A 26,088-nucleotide genomic window follows, 5' to 3' on the forward strand; every position below is an offset into this window, starting at 1 on the left:
AGATGATTGTGTGGGGATTGCACATGAGGGGATCAAGAAGCAAGGTGACTTGTTTTATTTTAAATCATTGGTTAATCTACACGACCTTTAGTCATTCTAAAAAGAAGCATTAGGGCTTCCCTGGTGGCGCAATGGTTGAGAGTCCGCCTGCCGATGCAGGGGACACGGGTTTGTGCCCTGGTCTGGGAGGATCCCACATGCCGCGGAGCAGCTGGGCCCGTGAGCCATGGCCGCTGAGCCTGCACATCCGGAGCCTGTGCTCTGCAACGGGAGAGGCCACAACAGTGAGAGGCCCGTGCAAAAAAAGAAAAAAAAAAAAAAAGCATTAAACTAAGCTTACTTTCTTCAAAAAAAGAGAATTGGAGCAGGTTCACATTAGCTGTGTGCTGCTATTGTGTGTGTGTTTTCATGCATATAAATCCAAACCCTGCACAAAAGTTCGATGACTTATTATTCTTAGTTATTATCAAAACTAAGGATTTAATTTCTGTTTATTTTTTACTATATAATGAATGTTTATGTGAACTTTTTGTTACATTTCATTGAAGAGTTTTAATTGATAAATCAGACATTTACAAATCAGTTCTTTCTAATTTATGTCTTTTACCAACACAAATGGTTTCTTTCTCAATATGGTGATTTGAAGAGTATTATCTTTGAGAAAAATCAGATGACCTACCTGTTAACTAACAACAGAAAAAGGGCTCCAAGGTATATTGTATCAGCCAGTTCTAGGATACAAAAGCTGTGCAGTACTTTGTGCTTTGTGTAAAAAGGGTAGCTGCTATTTAACCTGTCCCAAAGGCATGTGTGGTTGTACCATAAACCAAGCATGGCGCCTGCTTGTCTGACATTAGAAATGAAAGTTTAAAAGAGTTAGTATATATGTGCTACATTTTTGCATATATTCATCGACTTCTTAGTACCAGAGGAAAGAATCAGTAATGATAACTTGGAGTATTTCAACAAAATAAATACGGTCAAAATTGAGCCCTATTATGAATGACGCTCAGAGCAAGTACTTCATGTGTTATTTTATTTAACCCTTGAGACCCTCGGAAAACTGACGGTAAAGCAAGTTCGTACTAGTGAGTAAGTGGTAGAGTGTCAGGGTGTTCGTCAGCTAACAATATGGATTGACTTGACTGGGGAAAGAGTGTAGCAGTGATGTAGAGTGGCAAGGAAGCTCAAACCGATACACTCTTGGGCTTCAGGTGCTAGAGGTAGAGACCTAGATCTTGAGAGGATTTGTTGTTGTTATCTGAAGTGGGAGTAAGGTTGAAATAATCCTTTAAAATCTTTGATTAATTTAAAAATAGGCAATATATGCACATGCCACAAAATTTCAAAAGTTTAAGTTTGAAAAGCATCCATCCCATGCTATGCCCCAGCCACTCATTTCCCATCCCCAGAGGCAGCTGGTATTACCAGTTTCTCTGGGTCTTTTTTAGAGATAATTTTCATATATTACAAGTATACATGTGTGTATTTAAATAAATGGTAGGGTACTGTACGCACAGTTCTGCAGCATGCTTATTCCATTCTGCTTTATTACATTTATTTTCTGCCTGACATACATTAATGTAGCTGAATATGGCATTTCCTAGACACTCCTTACAGTTTCCTTCTGTGTCATTTCTCCTTTCCTAAATGTCCTTTTTTTTTTTTTAATCTTTACAGATCCCAGCCAACTCACAGCCCACTTCCTCTGTAAAGCCTTTTTAATGTTCTCTTTGTATCTCTATCCTGCTCTCCCTACACAATGATTTGGACATATTAGATATTCAGGAAGTATTTGCTGGCGATGGTAGTGATATGGAATTGCCTCAGGTTACCAAACCTGAATAATGCATATTTTGAACATATTCATTCACTTGTTCATTTCTGTTGCTATTTTAATGTCTGAGTTTTTACTAATTATGTTGTTAAAGGTAATTCTATGTAAATGCCAAACCCTTCATTATGTAATAACTTTGTAACACCTTGAATCGTTTTTCATTTTCACATATACATTTTATTTTTTATCATGTATTTTTTTCTTTTTGTTTATTTTTTTCTTTTTTACCCCCCTCTGTTGCATAGAGAAGCTGCAGCCAGTTTTGCAGTTTTCCAAGTCACAAACGGACGTCTATAATGACAGTACTAACTTGACATGCCGCAATGGACATCTCCAGTCAGGTGGGTTTAGGTTAACTAACATGTAAAATAACAAAGCTTGCATGCAAAGTAGAGTCTTACTTAACCTGATAATGTTGATTTGATTTTATAGTGGTAGATTTGATTGGTTTTTGTTTGCACAGGGCTGTGTGGAAAATACAGTAGCCCTATCATTCATGGTGTGTAAACATGTAATAAATAGGGCATAGCCATTCTCAACATGTTATATTTGCATATTTTACAACCTCCAATTTTTGAAATTATAAAATATGAAGGTTCATTTTCCTAAATTATTAAAATATTCTTTTGTTTCTATCTTACTTTGAGCTTTTGTGTTTTTTTCTATGGGTACCTGTACCAAATTTTTATGAAGTAGTGTTTATTGAGACAGAAATTTTAATTTTTCTTTGTTATATACCAATTTTCAATGCATATATATTTTCATTTATATAATACATGAATGTTTTATCATAGCACCTGTTAGAAAAAGTTTGAAGCTGAATTCACATAGTGAGGAGAAGCATTAGAATACTATTTTTCTTTTTCTTTTGTCCATGCCGCGTGGCATGCAGGGACCTTAGTTCCCCAACCAGGAGTCAAACCCTATCCCACTGCAGTGGAAGCACGGAGTCTTAACCACTGGACTGCCAGGGAAGTCCCCTAGAATACTATTATTTACTATGGGTTAAATTTGTTTTCCATAAACTTTGGTCATCACATCAACTCCTACAGAAAATTAAATGCTTTTTTGTTTTGTTTTTTTCTTTGACACCTTCTCTAGTTTTATTGGTAACTTTTTCAGAATTCGTTCTGTGTCCAGTACTTAAATTTTATTAAAGTAAATATTACTTCGTTCAAGTTGTAGTAGAAAACCCTTAGTATAGACTATAAAACAACTGCTTTCTTTACTCATATGTGATAAAAAAAAGTTTCAAGATTTATTTTTTTGTTTGTTTGCTTTTATCATTTTTATTGGAGTGTAGTTGATTTACAATGTTGTGTTAGTTTCGGGTGTACAGCAAAGTGAATCAGTTATACATATACATATATCCACTCTTTTTTTAGATTCTTTTCCCGTATAGGCCATTACAGAGTATCGAGTAGAGTTCCCTGTGCTATACAGTAGATTCTTATTAGTTATCTATTTCATATATGGTAGTGTATATATGTCAATGCCAATCTCCCAATTTATCCCCCCCCCGTTACCCCTGGTAACCATAAGTTTGTTTTCTACTTCTGTAAATCTATTTCTGTTTTGTAGATAAGTTCAGTTGTACCCATTTTTTAGATTCCACATATAAAAACGATATTATATGATATTTGCCCTTCTCTGTCTAACTTACTTTACTCAGTATGACAATCTCTAGGTCCGTCCATGTTGCTGCACTTGGCATTATTTTGTTCTTTCTTATGGCTGAGTAATATTCCATTGTATATATGTACCACAGCTTTAAAAAATATATTTTATTATTTATTTATCTATTTGGCTGCGCCAGGTCTTAGTTGCTATACAACATTTTCTTTATCCATTCCTCTGTTGATGGACATTTAGGTTGCTTCCATGTCCTGGCTATTGTAAATAGTGCTGCAATGAACAAGATTTCAATAAAGAAGAAATAGTGTGAGTGGATTTCTTGGGATGGAAGAGACAGTTGGTCATCAACTCTTTCCCTTGTGGCTTCACCTCTCCCTTAAGGAGTTCTCAGTCTGGTTTGGTCTTCCACTACAGAGCCCCACCTTAGTAACTATATTCATTTTCCCATTCCCTCCTGTATCTGATTTAAAATAGCCTTTTCAAGTATAGAGAGGTATTTTGTCTGTTTCTTTTAGCATGGCTGTGAAGGGCTGACATCTTCATAATGAACTGTTTGAAAAAACAAAGAAATGTAAGAATGCACCATGTGTAAATAGTGAAGTTTCCAAAATACAAATTTGAGATCCTAATAATCCTACCTGAGTAAATAGCAAAATTTTCTAGCCCTGAGGAGCTGGTATGCCTTTCCCTTGTTATCTTGATTTTTTTCTACTTAATTCCACATGTGAGATCCCATTGTATTTTTCTGCCATGTTGGGGGACAAAAGCAGCTTTCTCTTCTGGGACCCATTAAAAAAATCAAACTGTCTTATTTTAAATACCTAGTTATCAATTCTGTTCTTTCTTCTTGTTGGGGGGACATACTGACTTCACAGCTAATTTTTGCAGCACTGGTGTTTGATTCCCGTTGAGCCTTAGTGAATCAGCTGGCTCATTCATGGCTAGTTCATTAGTGTCACCCACTTATGGAACATTCTATGATGTTTCACTTGGATGAGTTACTTCTTCTCTCTTAGGAAGCAGATATGCCAAAGTCTGCTTACTACTTTATGTGTTATCTACAATGTCCAATTTTCAAGTCAAAATTATTAGACGTGCAAAGAAACAGGAAAGTGTGACCCTTACTCAAGAAAGAAATCAGCCTGTAAAAACTGATTCTTGACTGGGCCCACATGTTGAATTTAGCAGATAAAGACTTCAAAGCAACCATTATAAATATGTTCAAAGAATTAAAAGAAAATATGGCATCTGTTAACAAACCTGCCATCTTAGCAGAGAATATAAACTAAACAATAAAAATAATGAAAGTTTTAAAGTTGAAAAGTACAGTTGGTGAAAAAAATTGCTAGATAGCCTCAACAGCAGATTGGAGATGTCAAATGAAAGATTCAGTGACCTTGAACTTAGATTAATAGAAATTGCTAAATCAGATGACTCCAATATCAGAAAGCAGATTAGTCATTGCTTAGGGCTAGGGGCAGTAAGAGGAATGGAATGCAAATGGATACAAGGAAACTTTTGGCTATGATGGAAACATTTTGTATCTTGATTTTAGTGGCTATTTTGCCAATATATTATACATTTTAAATGCATGCAAAATATTATACATAGATTATACCCTAAAATGTTGATTTAAAAATACTGAAAAGGTTTATAAAGAGAAATAATATTCCCCTTCCCACCTGTTATATCTCCCTTTCTTACCTGCACCCCTAGTTTGGCTCCTCATACAATATTTAACTCTTTGCTATTTTTTCTCATGCTCATTTTACTTTCAAATATTATGCTTTTATTGCTATTCCTGATTTATGAGTTTTTGATATGTATTGACTTCTTTTTCAGGTAGAAGAAGGTTTAATTCTCTTATGCCACCAATATCCTTCATTCCGTGTGTGTTTGTATATATGTACATATATATCACTGTTTTTAGTTATATTGAAAAATTATATTTCATATTATTAGAAACTTAGTAAATATTGTTTACCCAAAGACAAATAATATATTTTAATTGTTTTCCCTTTTGGGTTTTTCCTCCCCTCAGGTTGTCTGACTTTTTTCTTGCTCTCTAGCTTCATATTACAGATTTTTACTTCTTTCTGTGTTTAATTTGCTTTTTAACTAAAAGGCCTCCTTTAGTATTTCTTTTAATGAGGGTTGTAGATAGTAAACTCTCTCAGCCTTTCTAGTGTCTGAAAATACTCTCATTCTTACGTGACTGGTCACCTGAATATAGAATAAATGAAAGTTAGCATTGATTTTTCCTTCAGCATTTTGAGCATACTCCGTTGTCTACTGACCTTTGTTATTTTTATGAAAAGTCTGCTGTCATTCTCACAATTCCTTATGAAAATTTCTATCCATTTGTAATCTTAGGACTATATATTTTCTGTTTGAAGAAATTCTTCTCCAGTCTCCTTTTTTCCCCTCTGAAATGCATGATACTTATCATCACCCTAGACAGACCTTGCTTTTATTCACACCTTGGCTTTTCCTTATTGTCATTCCCTTTTCTGGATTGCTTTCCTGCTTCTTCCTATAGGGTCATTATATTAGTTCCTTGAACATACGGTACAGAACTTTGCATTTGTTTACTAGAAAAGAACCCTTGGATCTCAATTCCCTGACCAGGATCTAACCTGCTCCCCCTGCATTGGGAGCACGGAGTCTTAACCACTGGACCGCCAGGGAAGTCCCTAATTTACTGTACTCTTAAGTTCCCGTCTTTTGTTTCCTTAAGCCATATTAAGGGATTTGATGACAAGAGCAACAATAAGGCTTTTGTCTTTAAGCTAGTCTTTTCTCTAGACTACTCTAATTTGCTGACTGATTTAACATCTGTCTTCACAGTGAACATTGTTATTCATAAACTCTGATGTTTGTTATATAGTATCTGAAAATATTATTTAGAAGCAGTGAGATTTGAACATTCAGAAGTCTGTAATTTATGTAGAAGAGCACAGTAGCTAGGTCAGGTAACCTTTTAGATTTAATTGAAGGTGTCCTATATGTGTTTATTTGCATAGAGGGTAAAAATACTTGGCGATTTAACCATATCTTTATACCCTTTAAATTAAATTTATTTTTTTAAACTTGGTGGCACAGACTAGACTTTCATTCTATTTTGTAGTCTTAAAAGTTTGGAACAAAGTGCTATTTTTTTTTTTTCTCCATACAACCTATCCCTAATGCCTTTACTACATTTTGTTCGTTTAATTTTTGGCAGCTTTTTTTTTTTTTTTTTTTTTTTTTTTGCGGTACGCGGGCTTCTCACTGTTGTGGCCTCTCCCGTTGCGGAGCACAGGCTCCAGACGCACAGGCTCAGCGGCCATGGCTCACGGGCCTAGCCACTCCGCGGCATGTGGGATCTTCCCGGACCGGGGCACAAACCCGTGTCCCCTGCATTGGCAGGCGGACTCTCAACCACTGTGCCACCAGGGAAGCCCTGGCAGCTTTTAAACAAAGAAAAAAAAAAGAAAAAAACATTTTGGCAGCTTTTTGCTTGGTACCTTTTTTATATCCTCCTTCTGTCCCCACAAATAAAGTTATTTCTTTTTATAGCAAATACATATTCCTTACAAGAAAATTATAATATACATCAGGAAAAGGAAAAAGCTAAATAACCCATAATCTTGCCCACACCCAGTAATAACCCTTATGCACACCCTAGTATATATTCTGATTGAAATCTTATTTTGAAATATTGTTGAAGTAAAAAAAAAATTATTAGTTTTACAAATTTGTACTGGTCTTTATATTTTTATAATGTTTAGCCACAATTTTCTAACCATGATGATTTTATTTTTTTCCTTGCTAGAAAGTGGAGCTGTTCCGAAAAGAAAAGATCCCTTAACACACACTAGTAATTCACTGCCTCGTTCAAAAACAGTTATGAAAACTGGATCCACAGGTCTTTCAGGCCACCACAGAGCACCTAGCTGCAGTGGTTTATCCATGGTTTCTGGAGTGAGACAGGGACCTGGTCCTGCAACTGCCACTCATAAGGTATTTGGAGACAGTAACTTTAATTGCTATGCTGTTGCAAATAGAAAATTTTGAACATCATATGCTTGCTTAAGTTTATTACAAGTACTTTATAATACCTTAGAGAATCGATAAGTTTCTACAACACTGAATGAAATTTTTCTTTTTTTTAATTTAGATTTTTAAGACTCTTCAGTAGTAGCGGCAACTTGCTACTAAAAAGCAAACCTCTTTTTTTCTCTATTATTTATTTATTTTTGCGGTACGCGGGCCTCTCACTGTTGTGGCCTCTCCCATTGCGGAGCACAGGCTCCGGACGCGCAGGCTCAGCAGCCATGGCTCACGGGCCTAGCCGCTCCGCGGCATGTGGGATCTTCCCGGACCGGGGCACGAACCCGTGTCCCCTACATCGGCAGGCGGACTCTCAACCACTGCACCACCAGGGAAGCCCTCTCTATTATTTTTTAAGCAAATTTTTTTTAACTCCTTTTGGTTCTAAATAGGTTTTTTAATAGTAAGTTTGCTTATCCAATCTGTTTTATATAATACTGTATAATTCTTTTTTAAAAAAATTAATTTATTTATTAGGCCGCATGGTGCAGCTTGTGGTATCTTAGTTCCCTGACCAGGGATTGAATCCGAGTCCTTGGCAGTGAAAGCGCCGAGTCCTAACCACTGGACCACCAGGGAATTCCCTATAGTTCATTTAAAATTTGTTATTCTTTTAATTATTTAAATCTACATAAATGTTTTATAACATTAAACATACATAGAGTTTTGTTACAATTCTAACAAGGATCAAAATTGTATGACTGCATTGTGATACAGCCTTTTTATTTTATAGTAACTGAATCTCTGTGGATAAAATCTTCTATAAACCCACTTCATGCCAAATGTAGTTCTATAGTGAATGCTATTTTATCTTGGAGTAAATATACAATTTTTGGATTTTTATATCCATTTTTTGCTACTTTTAAGCCTTTAATTCTGTGAACATTAAGGATGACTCACATGTGAAAAGTGCAAACGTTATGTTGTGTTTTCACATTAAAATTTTGTGTCCTTCAAGAGTACACCAAAAACAAATAGAACAAATAAACCTTCTACCCCTACAACTGCTGCTCGTAAAAAGAAAGACTTGAAGAACTTTAGGAATGTGGACAGCAACCTTGCTAACCTTATAATGAACGAAATTGTGGACAAGTAAGTTTTGTCATCTAAAGTGTTTTATGGGGTTTTTAAATTTTTTTATTTATGAAATATATCATGAGTGAAATGGATAATATATACCTTGTCTAATTTACATATGTAATTTTTATGATGGTTTTCAATTAGTGTAAATGTAGAAAACCATTGCTTTACTGATATAACTATAGTTTCACAGTTAACATAAAAATGGCTATGTTACATAGAGCTTAGACTTAATATTATAATAACTGAAGTATATTTCTGTTACGGAGCTAACTGAAATTCTGTTTCTTAGTGGAACAGCTGTTAAATTTGATGATATAGCTGGTCAAGAGTTGGCAAAACAAGCATTGCAAGAAATTGTTATTCTTCCTTCTCTGAGGCCTGAGGTAAGGATTTTATATTATCATTTTCCTATAGCATCATCCATTACTGAATCCATAGTACAGTAAAGAAGTGTTTGAGCTATACTAGAATGATTAGTTCATATAACAGTAGGTTAGATGTCTTTTAAAGGAAAAAAACATTAGCAGTTGATGTTGACTAGTTACTTATACTGGAAAGGAGAATAAATATAATGGTTCCTAATTCCCAATCCATTTTTAATTAAATTTATAGGAAAAGTAGGTAGCAGGAAATAATTTTTATATCAAGGTAAGAGAGATTTAAAGTTAAGAAAGAATCCTCCTGCCAATGCAGGCAACATGGGTTCGAGCCCTGATCTGGGAAGATTCCCACGTGCCGCGGAGCCACTAAGCCTGTGTGCCACAGCTACTAAGCCTGCACTCTAGTGCCCGCGAGCCACAACTAGGGAGCCCGTGTGCCACAACTACTGAAGCCTGCACACCTAGAGCCCATGCTTCGCAACAAGAAAAACTACTGCAATGAGAAGCCTGCACACCACAACAAAGAGCAGCCCCTGCTCACCGAAACTAGAGAAAGCCCACGCGCAGCAATGAAGACCCAATGCAGCCATAAATAAATAAATAAATAATAAATAAATAAATAAATAAATAATTATTTTCAAGATATTAAGTCATCAAAGTAAGTGGAGAGCTGGTGAATGATGGGTAGGGACCTCACCTTTCATCCCTTATTTTTAAACTCACTAAGGAAGTTAGGTAATCTTGCAATCGATAATAAATATTTAATTTTCCACACATAGCATTGTTTTTCTTTTTTCAGTGCTTCATTCTTTTTTATTGGAGTATAATTGCTTTACAATGTTGTGTTAGTTTCTGTTGTACAATGAAGTAAATCAGCCATATGTGTACATATATCCTCTCCCTCTTGGGCCTCCCTCCCATCCCTTCCCATCCCCTCCCATCCCACCCATCTAGGTTGTAACAGAGCACCAAGCTGAGCTCCCTGTGCTATACCGCAGGTTCCCACTAGCTATCTGTTTTACACATGGTAGTGTATTTATGTCAAACCTAATCTCCCAATTAGCATTATTTTGGATTCTCACAATTCACAGATTGCATGTTTGATGCTGTTCTGAAAATATTGCAAAAAATAAATATGAGGATCCAGCCTGGATTAGTTATTTCTCTTCTCCTAGGACTTTCAAGTCTTAATGGACTCATTTACAAAATCTCGTGAAAATAGATGTTATATGGCACGTTGTGATGAATACGCTTTTAAATGAATTTGTTGTGTGGCTCTATTTTTCTAGAGTCTATGTCACTCTCATACTACTTTCATGGTGTTTATAACTTGTGAGTACCAACTATACTGAAACTTACTATTTTTTGAGTCCACTTTCTTTATTTTTCCTTCTTGCCCACTCTAAGAAGCAGTGTGCATGAAATCACTGGTTTAATATACTAACTGAAATTTTCTTAATACACAATAAAATAGAGAATTATTAAAATAGAAGGCATTTGTCCTTATATGAACCAAATTTATCTCTTGTACAACCTCAGGCCACACTTTGAGGAAACATATTATAGCTTGTATTTGGGCTTACTTTTTGCCTGGAGTTATATAATAGTAGTAAATGTAGCAGAGTGAGTATTGACAAAAAAATGCTTGTTGAAAGAACTCATATAATTGTAGACCTGTTAAGGATCTTATCAGTCATCTAGTCCATTTGTGGATAAAGAAACTAATCCTGAAATCCAAATTTCTTGCTCAAGATTATAATTAAGTGGTGGTTCTAGGAAATGAAATAAATAAGATTCCTAACATTAGACTGCCACCTCAAGGCTATAACTGCCAGCTAATTCTTGTTTTTTGTATTTGTTTTTTTACTGTATGTGTAATTTAATAGTAATTTTTTTACATCTTTATTGGAGTATAATTGCTTTACAATGGTATGTTAGTTTCTGCTTTATAACAAAGTGAATCAGTTATGCATATACATATGTTCCCATATCTCTTCCCTCTTGCGTCTCCCTCCCTCCCACCCTTCCTATCCCATCCCTCTAGGTGGTAACAGAGCACCGAACTGATCTCCCTGTGCTATGCGGCTGCTTCCCACTAGCTATCTGTTTTACATTTGGTAGTGTATATATGTCCATGCCACTCTCTCGCTTTGTCACAGCTTACCCTTCCCCCTCCCCATATCCTCAAGTCCATTCGCTAGTAGGTCTGTGTCTTTATTCCTGTCTTACTCCTAGGTTCTTCATGACATTTTTTTTCTTAAATTCCATATATATGTGTTAGCATACGGTATTTGTCTTTCTCTTTCTGACTTACTTCGCTCTGTATGACAGACTCTAGGTCCATCCACCTCATTACAAATAGCTCAATTTCGTTTCTTTTTATGGCTGAGTAATATTCCATTGTATATATGTGCCACATTTTTATCCATTCATCCAATGATGGACACTTAGGTTGTTTCCATCTCTGGGCTAGTGTAAACAGAGCTGCAATGAACATTTTGGTACATGACTCTTTTTGAATTATGGTTTTCTCAGGGTATATGCCCAGCAGTGGGATTGCTGGGTCATATGGTAATTCTATTTGTAGTTTTTTAAGGAACCTCATACTGTTCTCCATAGTGGCTGTACCAATTCACATTCTCACCAGCAGTGCAAGAGTGTTCCCTTTTCTCCACACCCTCTCCAGCATTTATTGTTTCTAGATATTTTGATGATGGCCATTCTGACTGGTATGAGATGATACCTCATTGTAGTTTTGATTTGCACTTCTCTAATGATTAATGATGTTGAGCATTCTTTCATGTGTTTGTTGGCAATCTGTGTATCTTCTTTGGATAAATGTCTGTTTAGGTCTTCTGCCCATGTTTGGATTGGGTTGTTTGTTTTCTTGTTATTGATCTGCATGAGCTGCTTGTAAATTTTGGAGATTAATCTTTTGTCAGTTGCTTCATTTGCAAATATTTTCTCCCATTCTGAGGGTTGTCTTTTGGTCTTCTTTATGGTTTCCTTTGCTGTGCAAAAGCTTTGAAGTTTCATTAGGTCCCATTTGTTTATTTTTGTTTTTATTTCCATTTCTATAGGAGGTGGGTCAAAAAGGATCTTGCTGTGATTTATGTCATAGAGTGTTCTGCCTATGTTTTCCTCTAAGAGTTTGATAGATTCTGGCCTTACATTTAGGTCTTTAATCCATTTTGAGCTTATTTTTGTGTATGGTGTTAGGGAGTGATCTAATCTCATACTTTTACATGTACTGTCCAGTTTCCCCAGCACCACTTATTGAAGAGGCTATCCTTTCTCCACTATACATTCCTGCCTTCTTTATCAAAGATAAGATGACCATATGTGCGTGGCTTTATCTCTGGACTTTCTATCCTGTTCCATTGATCTATCTTTCTGTTTTTTGTTTTTTTTTTGCGGTACACGGGCCTCTCACTGTTGTGGCCTCTCCCGTTGCGGAGCACAGGCTCCGGACACGCAGGCTCAGCAGCCATGGCTCACGGGCCCAGACGCTCCGTGGCATGCGGGATCCCTCTGAACCAGGGCACAAACCCGTGTTCCCTGCATCGGCAGGTGGTCTCTCAACCACTGCGCCACCAAGGAAGCCCTATCTTTCTGTTTTGTGCCAGTACCATACTGTCTTGATTACTGTAGCTTTGTAGTATAATCTGAAGTCAGGGAGCCTGATTCCTCCAGCTCCAGTTTTTATTCTCAAGATTGCTTTGGCTATTCGGGGTCTTTTGTGTTTCCATACAAATTGTGAAATTTTTTGTTCTAGTTCTCTGAAAAATGCCAATGGTAGTTTAATAGGGATTACATTGAATCTGTAGATTGCTTTGGATCGTAGAGTCATTTTCACAATGTTGATTCTTCCAATCCAAGAGCATGGTATATCTCTCCATGTATTTGTATCATCTTTAATTTCTTTCATCAGTGTCCTATAATTTTCTGCATATAGGTCTTTTGTCTCCTTAGGTAGGTTTATTCCTAGATACTTTATTCTTTTTGTTGCAGTGGCAAATGGGAGTGTTTTCTTGATTTCACTTTCAGATTTTTCATCATTAGTGTATAGGAATGCCAGAGATTTCTGTGCATTAATTTTGTATCCTGCAACTTTACCAAATTCATTGATTAGCTCTACTAGTTTTCTGATAGCATCTTTAGGATTCTCTAAGTATAGTATCATGTCATCTGCAAATAGTGACAGCTTTACTTCTTCTTTTCCGATTTGGATTCCTTTTATTTCCTTTTCTTCTCTGATTGCTGTGGCTAAAACTTCCAAAACTATGTTGAATAAGAGCGGTGAAAGTGGGCAACCTTGTCTTGTTCCTAATCTTAGTGGAAATGCTTTCAGTTTTTCACCATTGAGGATGATGTTGGCTGTGGGTTTGTCATATATGGCCTTTATTATGTTGAGGAAAGTTCCCACTATGCCTACTTTCTGCAGGGTTTTTATCATAAATGGGTGTTGAATTTTGTCAAAAGCTTTCTCTGTATCTATTGAGATGATCATATGGTTTTTCTCCTTCAATTTGTTAATATGGTTTATCACATTGATTGGTTTGCATATATTGAACAATCCTTGCATTCCTGGAATAAACCCCACTTGATCATGGTGTATAATACTTTTAATGTGCTGTTGGATTCTGTTTGCTAGTATTTTGTTGAGGATTTTTGCATCTATGTTCATCAGTGATATTGGCCTGTAGTTTTCTCTCTTTGTGACATCTTTGTCTGCTTTCGGTATCAGGGTGAAGGTGGCCTCGTAGAATGAGTTTGGGAGTGTTCCTCCCTCTGCTATATTTTGCAAGAGTTTGAGGATAGGTGTTAGTTCTTCTCTAAGTGTTTGATAGAATTCGCCTGTGAAGCCATCTGGTCCTGGGCTTTTGTTTCTTGGAAGATTTTTAATCACAGTTTCAATTTCAGTGCTTGTGATTGGTCTGCTCATATTTTCTATTTCTTCCTGATTCAGTCTTGGCAGGTTGTGCATTTCTAAGGATTTGTCCATTTCTTCCACGTTGTCCATTTTATTGGCATAGAGTTGCTTGTAGTAATCTCTCATGAACTTTTGTATTTCTGCAGTGTCAGTTGTTACTTCTCCTTTTTCATTTCTAATTCTATTGATTTGAGTATTCTCCCTTATTTTCTTGGTGAGGCTGGCTAATGGTTTATCAATTTTGTTTATCTTCTCAAAGAACCAGCTTTTAGTTTTATTGATCTTTGCTATCGTTTCCTTCATTTCTTTTTCATTTATTTCTGATCTGATCATTATGATTTCTTTCCTTCTGCTAACTTTGGGGTTTTTTTGTTCTTCTTTCTCTACTTGCTTTAGTTGCAAGGTTAGGTTGTTTATTGGAGATGTTTCCTGTTTCTTAAGGTAGGATTGTATTCCTATAAACGTCCCTCTTAGAACTGCTTTTGCTGCATCCGATAGGTTTTGGGTCGTCGTGTCTCCATTGTCATTTGTTTCTAGGTACTTTTTTATTTCCTCTTTGATTTCTTCAGTGATCACTTCGTTATTAAGTAGTGTATTGTTTAGCCTCCATGTGTTTGTATTTTTTACAGATATTTTCCTGTAATTGATATCTAGTCTCATAGCGTTATGGTCGGAAAGATACTTGATACAATTTCAATTTTCTTAAATTTACCAAGGCTTGATTTGTGACCCAAGATATGATCTGTCCTGGAGAATATTCCATGAGCACTTGAGAAGAATGTGTATTCTGTTGTTTTTGGATCGAATTTCCTATAAATATCAACTAAGTCCATCTTGTTTAATGTATCATTTAAAGCTTGTGTTTCCTTATTTATTTTCATTTTGGATGATCTGTCCATTGGTGAAAGTGGGGTGTTAAAGTCCCCTGCTATGAATGTGTTACTGTCGATTTCCCCTTTTATGGCTGTTGTATTTGCCTTATGTATTGAGGTGCTCCTATTTTGGGTGCATAAGTATTTACAATTGTTATATCTTCTTCTTGGCTCGATCCCTTGATCATTATGTAGTGTCCTTCTTTGTCGCTTCTAATCTTTATTTTAAAGTCTATTTTGTCTGATACGAGAATTGCTACTCCAGCTTTCTTTTGGTTTCCATTTGCATGGAATATCTTTTTCAGTCCCCTCACTTTCAGTCTATATGTGTCTCTAGGTCTGAAGTGGGTCTCTTGTAGACAGCATATATATGGTTCTTGTTTTTGTATCCATTCAGCCAGTCTGTTTCTTTTGGTGGTAGCATTTAATCCATTTACATTTAAGGTAGTTATCGATATGTATGTTCCTATTCCCATTTTCTTAATTGTTTTGGGTTCGTTATTGTAGGTCTTTTCCTTCTCTTGTGTTTCTTGCCTAGAGAAGTTCCTTTAGCATTTGTTGTAAAGCTGGTTTGGTGGTGCTGAACTGTCTCAGCTTTTGCTTGTCTGTAAAGGTCTTAATTTCTCCATCAAATCTGAATGAGATCCTTGCTGGGTAGAGTAATCTTGGTTGTAGGTTTTTCTCCTTCATCACTTTAAATATGTCCTGGTAGTCCCTTCTGGCTTGCAGAGTTTCTGCTGAAAGATCAGCTTTTAACCTTATGGGGATTCCCTTGTGTGTTATTTGTTGTTTTTCCCTTGCTGCTTTTAATATGTTTTCTTTGTATTTAATTTTTGACAGTTTGATTAATATGTGTCTTGGCGTGTTTCTCCTTGGAATTATCCTGTATAGGACTCTCTGTGCTTACTGGACTTGATTAACTATTTCCTTTCCCATATTAGGGAAGTTTTCAACTATAATCTCTTCAAATATTTTCTCCGTCCCTTTCTTTTTTCTTCTTCTTCTGGTACCCCTGTAATTCGAATGTTGGTGCGTTTAATGTTGTCCCAGAGGTCTCTGAGACTGTCCTCAGTTCTTTTCATTCTTTTTCTTTATTCTGCTCTGCAGTAGTTATTTCCACTATTTTATCTTCCAGGTCACTTATCTGTTCTACTGCCTCAGTTATTCTGCTATTGATCCCATCTAGAGTATTTTAAATTTCATTTATTGTGTTGTTCATCGTTGCTTGTTTCATCTTTAGTTCTCCTAGGTCCTTGTTAAATGTTTCTTGCATTTTGTCTATTCTACTTCCAAGATTTTGGATCATCTTTACTATCATTATTCTCAGTTCTTTTTCAGGTAGACTGCCTATTTCCTCTTCATTTTTTAGGTCTGGTGGGTTTTTATCTTGCTCCTTCATCTGCTGTGTATTTTTCTGTCTTCTCATTTTGCTTATCTTACTGTGTTTAGGGTCTCCTTTTCGCAGGCTGCAGGTTTGTAGTTCCCGTTGTTTTTGGTGTCTGTCCCCAGAGGCTAAGGTTGGTTCAGTGGGTTGTGTAGGCTTCCTGGTGGAGGGGACTAGTGCCTGTGTTCCTGTGGATGAGGCTGGATCTTGTCTTTCTGGTGAGCAGGTCCATGTCTGGTGGTGTGTTTTGGGGTGTCTGTGGACTTATTATGATTTTAGGCAGCCTCTCTGTTAATGGGTGGGGTTGTGTTCCTGTCTTGCTAGCTGTTTGGCATAGAGTGTCCAGCACTGTAGCTTGCTGGTCGTTGAGTGAAGCTGGGTGCTGGTGTTGAGATGGAGATCTCTGGGAGATTTTCGCCGTTAGATATTATGTGGAGGTGGGAGGTCTCTTGTGGACCAGTGTCCTGAAGTTGGCTCTCCTACCTCAGAGGCACAGCACTGACTCCTGGCTGCAGCACCAAGATCCTTTCAGCCACACGGCTCAGAATAAAAGGAGAAGAAAAGAAAGAAAGAAACAAAGAAAGGAGGAAAGAAAGGAAGAAAGAAAGAAGAAGGAAGGAAGGAAGGGAAAGAAAGAAAAAGGAAGGAAGGAAGGGGATAAAATAAAATAAAGTAAGATAAAATAAAATATAGTTATTAAAATAAAAAGTAGTTATTTAGCAAAAAAAATTTTTAAAGAAAAAAAAAAACGAACAAAAAAAAACCGGACGGATAGAACCCTAGGACCAATGGTGAAAGCAAAGCTATACAGACGGAATCTCACACAGAAGCATACACATACACACTCACAAAAAGAGGAAAAGGGGAAAAAATGATGTTGCTCTCAAAGTACACCTCCTCAATTTGGGATGATTCGTTGTCTATTCATGTATTCCACAGATGCAGGGTATATCGAGTTGATTGTGGAGCTTCTATCGGCTGCTTCTGAGGCTGGTGGGAGAGATTTCCCTTTCTCTTCTTTGTTCTCACTGCTCCTGGGGCTCAGCTTTGGATTTGGCCCTCCCTCTGTGTGTAGGTCACCAGAGGGTGTCTGTTCTTCGCTCAGACAGGATGGGGTTAAAGGAGCAGCTGCTTCAGGGACTCTGGCTCCCTCAGGCCAGAGGGAGGGAGGGAGGAGTGCGGATGCGGGGCGAGCCTGCGGCGGCAGAGGCCGGTGGGACGTTGCAACAGCTTGAGGCGCCCTGTGCGTTCTCCCGGGGAAGTTGTCTCTGGATCACGGGACCCTGGCAGTGGCGGGATGCACAGGCTCTCCGGAAGAGGGGTGTGGATAGTGACCTGTGCTCGCACAATGGCTTCTTGGTGGCGGCAGCAGCAGCCTTAGCGTCTCATGCCCGTCTCTGGGGTCCGCGCTGTTAGCCGCGGCTTGCGCCCGTCTCTGGAGCTCCTTTAAGCAGCGCTCTTAATCCCCTCTCCTCACGCACCAGGAAACAAAGAGGGGAGCAAAAGTGTCTTGCCTCTTTGGCAGGTCCTGACTTTTCCCCGGACTCCCTCCCGGTTAGCCGTGGTGCACTAACCCCTTCAGGCTGTGTTCACGCCGCCAACCCCAGTCCTCTCCCTGCGCTCCGGCGGAAGCCCAAGCCTCAGCTCCCAGCCCCGCCCGCCCCGGCGGCTGAGCAGACAAGCCTCTCGGGCTGGTGAGTGCTGGTCGGCACCGATCCTCTGTGCGGGAATCTCTCCGCTTTGCCCTCCGCACCCCTGTTGCTGCGCTCCCCACCACGGCTCCGAAGCTTTCCCCCTCCGCCACCCGCAGTCTCTGCCCGCGAAGAGGCTTCCTAGTGTGTGGAAAGTTTTCCTCCTTCACGGCTCCCTCCCACTGGTGCAGGTCCCGTCCCTATTCTTTTGTCTCTGTTTATTCTTTTTTCTTTTGCCCTACCCAAGTACGTGGGGAGTTTCTTACCTTTTGGGATGTCTGAGGTCTTCTGCCAGTGTTCTCTTGGTGTTCTGTAGGAGTTGCTCCACGTGTAGATGTATTTCTGGTGTATCTGCTAGTGTTGGAGGGTATCCTGCAGTGGCGGGGGGTGGCTGTGGCTCACCGTGGAGACAAGGACACTGGCAGCAGAAGTTCTGGGAAGTACTCCTTGGCATGAGCCCTCCAGGAGTCCGCCATTAGTCCCAGCAAAGAGCCTCCAGCTAATTCTTAAGTATGGATTTTAGTATTTATTCAGTGGTATGCTTCTTAGGGTACAAAAATATATCTAAAATTAGAGAGGTAGTAAGTAAATATTTGGACTGTGCTAGAAGGCATTCAGCTTCTACTCTACCCATAACTTTAGGGAACATATCTAAAGTGGAAAGTGAGGTCAAACAGCATATGACTTTACATTTTGGCATATTTCCATGGTAGCGCCATATGTTAGAAAAAACTGGAATTTCAAAATTGAATAACCTAGCCTTGGGAGGGGCAGAAACCTTAGTAAATGTACTAAATTGGGGCTTGAGGAAGGACAGCATTTGAGGTAGAGCCAGACCTCAGGGTTTGGACCATTTGTGTGTCTCCACACCTGCCAATTGGACCATTTTTATAATTCTAGTTCAGATTCTAATGCAGAAAGGGAATATGATTGTTCTAGCTCAGCTTTTCACAGTAGACCCATAAAATGGATCGTGGTAAGCCGTGAATGGGTCAGACTTATTTCATAAAGCATCTCCATTGTGCAACAAATCAGCTTTATTCATAATTCTCCACAGTGGGGCGCTTGCATGGACCACGGTGGGGACATTGTTAGGCTAGATTGGAAAGTTGGGTATGACAGGCATCATGACGAACTTATTCATTGTTTAGTGTGCTAGAATTTTTATTTCATCATAGAAACACGGAATCATAATTAAGTCACCGAACACTAAAAATGGCTTTAAGGAGATAAAAAATTTTTAAAATATATGCTTGAGTTAATTTCTTCTCAGAATTACCTAAAGCAAGTACTTTAACCCTTGTTCATTCATGAAGTCATGGACTTGGAAAGGACATTGAAAAAACTCTTGTCCATCTCCCTGCCATCAAATAGGACTATGTTTTAAATACTTTAAAAGTAATTTTTTAAAATCACAAATATTAATCTTTGAAACAAGTTGAAACTGTAAGAAGAATATAAAATAAAATGTACCTTCCGACCCCAAAGCAGTACATTTCAAAGTATATCACAGTGATCTGTCTACATACTTTTCTCAAAAATTTTACAACAAAAGTATATATTCTTCTGTCCTATTTCATAGACCTCTTTCATATCCTGTCCAGCTTATTTGTCAGCATTTTTCTGAGCTCTTGTGTTTTTTTCTTAATTTTTGAATTTAATTTTATTTATTTTTTTATACAGCAGGTTCTTATTAGTCATCCATTTTATACACATCAGCGGGTAGATGTCAATCCCAATTGCCCAATTCATCCCACCCCCACCCCCACCCCCCGCCGCTTTCCCCCCTTGGTGTCCATACATTTGTTCTCTACATCTGTGTCTCAATTTCTGCCCTGCAAACCGGTTCATCTGTAGAGCTCTTATGTTTATTTTGTTATCTTGCTGCTTAATAATAGCATTTTCTTTCAGTTTTATAGAAGAATGTGACTGTTGTCTAATTTTAAAAGGTTCTACCTACTAGTAAAATTTCCATGAATTTCTAAATATGTTAGCTTGAACATTTGCTTTTTTAAAAGTTTTTGAACTTACCTCTTTAAGTAATAATCTTATAAAGCCAATTCTTTTTTTTTTCATGTAGAATCTTTAATTTGATGAACCCTTAGCTCCATTATATCACACATTCCCTACCCCATCCTCCCAGTGTAGTATATCATTGCTGAGGTTAAATCAATATTCATTTCTTGTAAATGTTAAGTACCACGCTGAGTAGGATAGTGTGGTTTTTTTTCCCTTGTATAGGTTTTTTTTTCCCCCTAAATAATTGTGTTACTTTTTTGCTTAGTTTTCATCTTACCAATTGTCAAACCAATTTGAAAATTCATTAGCTCAGTTGTTTTTTTTCTTGGAACCCCTTTGTCTGGAACCACCTTTTTCTGTTCCATTCGACCAGTTGTTCTTATTTCATAGCTGTTCTATAATCTTGCTTCACCATCATCATGGAACTTTTCTTTGTCTTTCTATTTTAATGGATCTCTGGGGTTTTTGGATTCCTTATTTTCTCTTTCATGGTTTATTTTCTCATTTTGATGGCATACATCCTCCTGTAAGTTCCTGAGAAAGGGTCATGTGAGACAATATTTTGAGATTTCACATATCTGAAAATATATTTAATCTGCTGTCTTCCCTTGTTGATAATTTGATTAGATGTCAAGATTTAGGTTGAAACTGTAATGGTGGATATGTGACACAAATAGTGAACCCAAATGTAAAATATGGACTTAGGTTAATAGTATTATATCACTGTTCATCAGCTGTATTAACATATCACTATTCATCAGCTGTATTAAATGTACTATACTAATGCAAGATGTTAATAATAGGGGAAATGGGGGAAGTGAGGAGTTATGTGGAAACTCTCTATACTTTCCATTAAATTTTCTGTAAACCTAAAACCACTCAATAAAATATTCCGTCTTTAAGTTGAATATCAGCCGCTTCATATGGTTCAACTTAAAAGTACATACACTTTCACTATTAAGTAAAGTGTTATCAGTTGGGTGCTTCACCCTTCATTCCTGCCATGCCTGGTGTCCCAGAGTTTGGAGACTCTGGTTAAATTTCTCTCCTTTGGTTGTGGAAGAGAAGTACTTGCCGGCGTGCTCTTGGTGGGGGCAAGAGCATGGGTTCCATTGTTCTTCATACAGATTTTCAATCAGTTCCCCTGTTTTTGGCCAGCTACCTTACTGCTGCTTTCTCTGGTACCTGGTGCCTCCAGTTCCTGAGATGTTCCAGGGTTTTTTGTTCACATCAGCTTGCTCCTTGTATCTAGGTATCCCTTCACAAGCTGGCACTTAGGTTTTAGCTCCTTCAACTCCGTTAAATAATTTGCCACACTTTATCAGCTCTCCATGTACAAAAATTTGTGTCCTCTGTTGTCTCCTTTTGTATTTTTTGTTTTGTTTTGAAGATTTATATCTTTTTTATTCATTTACTATTATTTGGTGAGATTTCTAAAGGAAGTAGAGAGGCATACTATGTTCAATATGTCTTGTTTAACCAATCTGCTTTCATTTTGATCAATAAGGGTTTGGTTTTAATTCATTTTGTTTTCTTCTGTTTTTAATAATTATTCTAATTTATTGGTTATGTGTTCTCTTTAGAGCTCTGGGCAGCTCTCTTTGGGAGGATGCTATTGAAAGATGGTGCTTTTTAGATAACAAATAATACTTAAAATGTCTGGAAAAATTGTCTCCAGAATCATGGTTGTGAACTAAAGTGTGTATTTTTAAGTTGTTCACAGGGCTTAGAGCTCCTGCCAGAGGACTGTTACTCTTTGGTCCACCTGGAAATGGGAAAACAATGCTGGTAAGAATTCTTTTTATTTTTATTTTTTAAACTTAAAAAAATATATATTTATTTATTTGGTTGTGCTGGGTCTTAGTTGCAGCATGTGTGCTCCTTAGTTGTGGCATGCGAACTCTTAGTTGTGGCATGCATGTGGGATCTAGTTCCCTGACCAGGGATTGAATCCGGGCCCCTTGCATTGGGATTGCAGAGTCTTAACCACTGGACCACCAGGGAAGTCCCAAGAATTCTTTTTTTTTTTGCGGTACGCTGGCCTCGCACTGTTGTGGCCTCTCCTGTTGCGGAGCACAGGCTTCGGACGCGCAGGCTCAGCGGCCATGGCTCACGGGCCTAGCCGCTCCGCGGCGTGTGGAATCTTCCCGTACCGGGGCACGAACCCATGTCCCCTGCATCGGCAGGTGGAATCTCAACCACTGCGCCACCAGGGAAGCCCCCCAAGAATTCTTTTTAAATGTGCATGTTCTGTTGAGATATTTGGGAGATAATATGAAAAAAGAAACTTTTCATTGTCCCTGAGTCTATTATTTATGACTTGCCTTTGCTATAATATACTTTTTTTTATGGCCACACTGCGTGGCTTGCAGGATCTTAGTTCCCTGACCAGGGATTGAACCCAGGGCCACAGCAGTGAAAACGCCAAGTCCTAACCTCTGAACCACCAGGGAACTCCCAATTTTTAAACTAGTTTTTAATGACGAAGTAGGTGGAAACCCACATACGTTATCTTCCATAGTAGTTTGGGGCTGGCTAAATTTAATAGTGTAATTTTCATTATTTTCCCAAGTTAAATAATAAAATTTTACTGTAGAAGAGCTTACCTTACTATATTGAGTATCTTCCTAATCTTTGATTTTTTTTTTTTACTATTGTAACAGGTTTATTTAAATAAAATAATCAGCATGATACAGATTTCTTTCTTTTTTTTTAAATTGAGGCATAATTGACATACAACAGATTTTTTTTTTCTGTGTCCTTTTGCCAAAAGTTTTTGGTAGGATTTGGATATCTTTCTCCTGCATAGCTCTCCTAGAGGGAAAACATAAATAGGGAAAGAGTAACTTTTTCCGTTAGCTGTTTGTATTTCTCCAAGCAGTTATCTTCTATAACTAGGAAGAGAATAATACCCTCTTTTTTTTTTTCTTTAACCTCTCCCTGTCACTTCTCTCTTAGAGAAAAAGAGAGTGGAAAGAAGCATAGCTCTTCCTAGAGCTTTTCCTCATTGCTGAGAAGAAAACACATTGATTGCCATATGTTGAGAATTGTGTCATGGCTTATATTTTTAGGAAATCTTTTCTAGAACTTAAATTGATCAAATGTGGTTATCTTTTTAAAGCAGTTGAACTAATATTTACCCTTGTGATTTTTAAAGGCTAAAGCAGTAGCTGCAGAATCTAGTGCAACCTTCTTTAATATAAGTGCTGCAAGTTTAACTTCAAAATACGTGAGTATTCTTTTTTCCAGTATTGTCATGTTCTAAGTTACTGTCTAAACGTTACTGTGTTAAGTATAAATGGTAAGAACATTACACCAAAATGTTTTTATTTGAGTTTTATATCTATTATTTAGATATGCTGAATATCACTCTTCAAAGTAGAAAGTTATGTGCATTTGCTAGGTTCTTTTAAAATTGAAATTATTCTGTTAAATACTGTATTTGTTTGCTAGGGCTGTGTATTAAAGTACCACAAACTGGCTGGCTTGAACAATAGAAATTTATTGTATTGTATTTTGGAGGCTAGAAGTCCAAATCAGGTATTGGCAGGGGTCTTAATTTTGTAAAGTAATTAAAAATAACTATAAAATGATACTTTTCCTGGTTAAATTTTACTTCCTGTGTGAAATTTTATACGTAAAATTGTTATTAAAGTAGGTTTACCCATATTATGCACATACTATAACAGAAAGCATTGTCTTGGAAGCTAGGAGGTAGGGATTCCAGCCTAACTTTTACATGCCAAGCTGGCCTTAAGAAAGTATCACTTTAGGCTTTACTTCATTTATTTTTTAAAAATATAAACCAGGTTCTATTTATTAAATACATAGATCTTCTTTCAAATTCATGTACAAGATTTGTTAGCAGTTATGAATAAGTCTTACTATATTTACTTCACTTATAAAGTGTTGATGTCATAAGAGGTGATCTCTTGCAGTTCCTTCCGGCTCTGAGAATATTTGTTTTGAAGATTCTAATTCTGGGGCCTTTCCTTTTTTCTTTTATTTAATTTTCAATAAAAAGAATAGATGCCACCTAGAGAACAAAATAATTTTTGCAGTAGATTACCACAAACCTCATGACTCTTTCGTTAGATGCTTTGGTGCATAGAATGGCTTTAGTATAGTATTTCAGCCCCTGGGAATGTCTTAAGGAGTGTTCATAGACCTCCTAGAAATACTTTGATATTTATTGACAGTGATATTGTGAGAATGGGTTTTCACGGTGTTCTCAATAGAGCAAGTTTTATTTAGAGCATTTTCCAACTTACCTGCTTCTATAAATATACCCTGCAACCTAGGGCTTAAGAATACGTGCCGCATCTCTCTCTTCTCTAGTATTCCCTCTTTCTCAGTAGTTATATCCCAATAGCTATTCCATTCTCAAGTCTTAGGAATGCAGAGTGAAACAAGACAGAGATATTTGTCATTTTTTAAAGTACTCACCAGACCGTCTTAAATAATAAATAAGTAGTCTATTTTCTAAAATTATAAGGGACAATTCAGGAACACTCCCATAGCCCCATTCCTTAAACCAAATCTTTGGTTGTTGCAAAGAAAGGAAATTAAATTCCTAGGTTCTAGACTTTTTTTTTTTTTTTTTTTTTTTTTTTTTTTTTTTGGTTCTAGACTTTTAATAGTGAAATTTAAAAAGCTGGAATAATCTTGCATTTTATGGGTATAACAGTGTATATAATGCCTTGTTTTAGGTGGGAGAAGGAGAGAAATTGGTGAGAGCTCTTTTTGCTGTGGCTCGAGAACTTCAACCTTCTATAATTTTTATAGGTAAGAACATGTTTTCCAACAACTTAGTTGAGCATTTGTAAAATTCCCTTTTCCAAATGTGAGGGATATGATGGGAAAGATTATTCAGAAGTAAAAAGTTTTTTTTAATTTATTTTTTATTGAAGTATAGTTGCAGAAGTAAAAAGTTTTAAAGAAGCACAAAGTTAAAAACTGTCTAATAAATTGAGTAGGACCCATTATATTAATAACCTAAGTGGTAAACTAGAGATCCTTTTATTTCCTCTAGATGAAGTTGATAGCCTTTTGTGTGAAAGAAGAGAAGGAGAACACGATGCTAGTAGACGTCTAAAAACTGAATTTCTAATAGAATTTGATGGTGTAAGTATTGATTATGATATTTTTAATGTGGTAGCATTTTAGGGTATTTTCCTATTGAATGGCCCAAATTAGAAATAAATATCTTTATTATGTTTTTCTTTGTTATTTATCTAAAAGTATTGAAAAAAAAAATTTGGCTTATAGGTACAATCTGCTGGAGATGACAGAGTGCTTGTAATGGGTGCAACTAACAGGCCACAAGAGCTTGATGAGGCTGTTCTCAGGTAGGGAGATTTATGTAGAAACGCACACATTTATTACAGATGTATTTACTCACGTGTTCATCTGACGTATTTCTTGTTTCCTTCTCTCTCAATTTTAAGACTAAATTCATTATTTTCCTCTCTATATCCATCTTCTGGTCTCTTGTTACCAACTGAAGATTTTGAGGACAGGACCAGCATGATATCAGGAAAACTATTTTTAACTTTATGGTTTTAGGGAAATTACTTATTTCTTCTGGGTTGGATTAAAGTATCAAAACACCAAAACTGATTTTTACCCTCTTTTACTGGGCTTCATGAGAAGCTGATAAAGCACAGCTCATGGGAGCCATATGCTCTCTTCTCCTGTGTTTGATCAAATGTATTCCCTTTCTACTGGGAGGATAGTTTGGCTCAGCATAAAATTCTTGGATCTCCCGTTCTTTTCCTGAGGAATTTATAACATTGCCCCATTGTTTCTAGGATTGGATGTTGCAGTGTGAAAGTCTGAAGCCAGCCTGCTTTTATTCACATTTATGGGTTAATCCAGTAGGGTTAGTGTCTAATCTCCTTTCTAATACTACTACTACTTTTGTAGCCTTTGTTTCTGTGGTGGTTTTTGTTTTCTTTTTTATTGGTTTCCTGATCTCTGCAAACCCATTTTTCATCTTCTGTTGTCTACTTCTTTGAGCCTTTGTATGTCATTTCCTTGAGCCTTTATATCTCACTGAGCTCTTATTTCATAGGAGCCTTTTTTTTTCATCAAATTATTTTATTTCTTGGAAAGATATTTGGTCACAATTTTAATTTGCTTTAAGGCAAAATCCTCTTGTGC

General features: G+C 37.1%; 1 protein-coding gene across 5 annotated transcripts in view; it reads left to right on the plus strand.

The window, feature by feature from the left end:
- Window positions 1-26,088, plus strand: part of SPAST (spastin) — a 62,671-nt gene that overhangs the window by 23,456 nt on the left and 13,127 nt on the right. For 3 of the 5 annotated variants that reach the window (XR_014297783.1, XM_082671993.1, XM_082671994.1), the window contains exons 4-12: window positions 2,083-2,178; window positions 7,287-7,474; window positions 8,523-8,656; window positions 8,937-9,030; window positions 21,640-21,714; window positions 23,084-23,155; window positions 24,636-24,711; window positions 24,959-25,050; window positions 25,195-25,274. Coding sequence is in view for 4 of the 5 variants with exons in the window: in XM_082671993.1 (XP_082528119.1) it covers window positions 2,083-2,178; window positions 7,287-7,474; window positions 8,523-8,656; window positions 8,937-9,030; window positions 21,640-21,714; window positions 23,084-23,155; window positions 24,636-24,711; window positions 24,959-25,050; window positions 25,195-25,274 (907 nt within the window). In the remaining variant the exon portion in view is untranslated. The remainder of the gene's footprint in view (window positions 1-2,082; window positions 2,179-7,286; window positions 7,475-8,522; window positions 8,657-8,936; window positions 9,031-21,639; window positions 21,715-23,083; window positions 23,156-24,635; window positions 24,712-24,958; window positions 25,051-25,194; window positions 25,275-26,088) is intronic. The other 2 variants (XM_082671995.1, XM_082671996.1) reach the window with 1 other exon arrangement.

This window comes from Grampus griseus, assembly GCF_964374135.1.
Source record: "Grampus griseus genome assembly, chromosome: 15".
Lineage (NCBI taxonomy): Eukaryota > Metazoa > Chordata > Mammalia > Artiodactyla > Delphinidae > Grampus > Grampus griseus.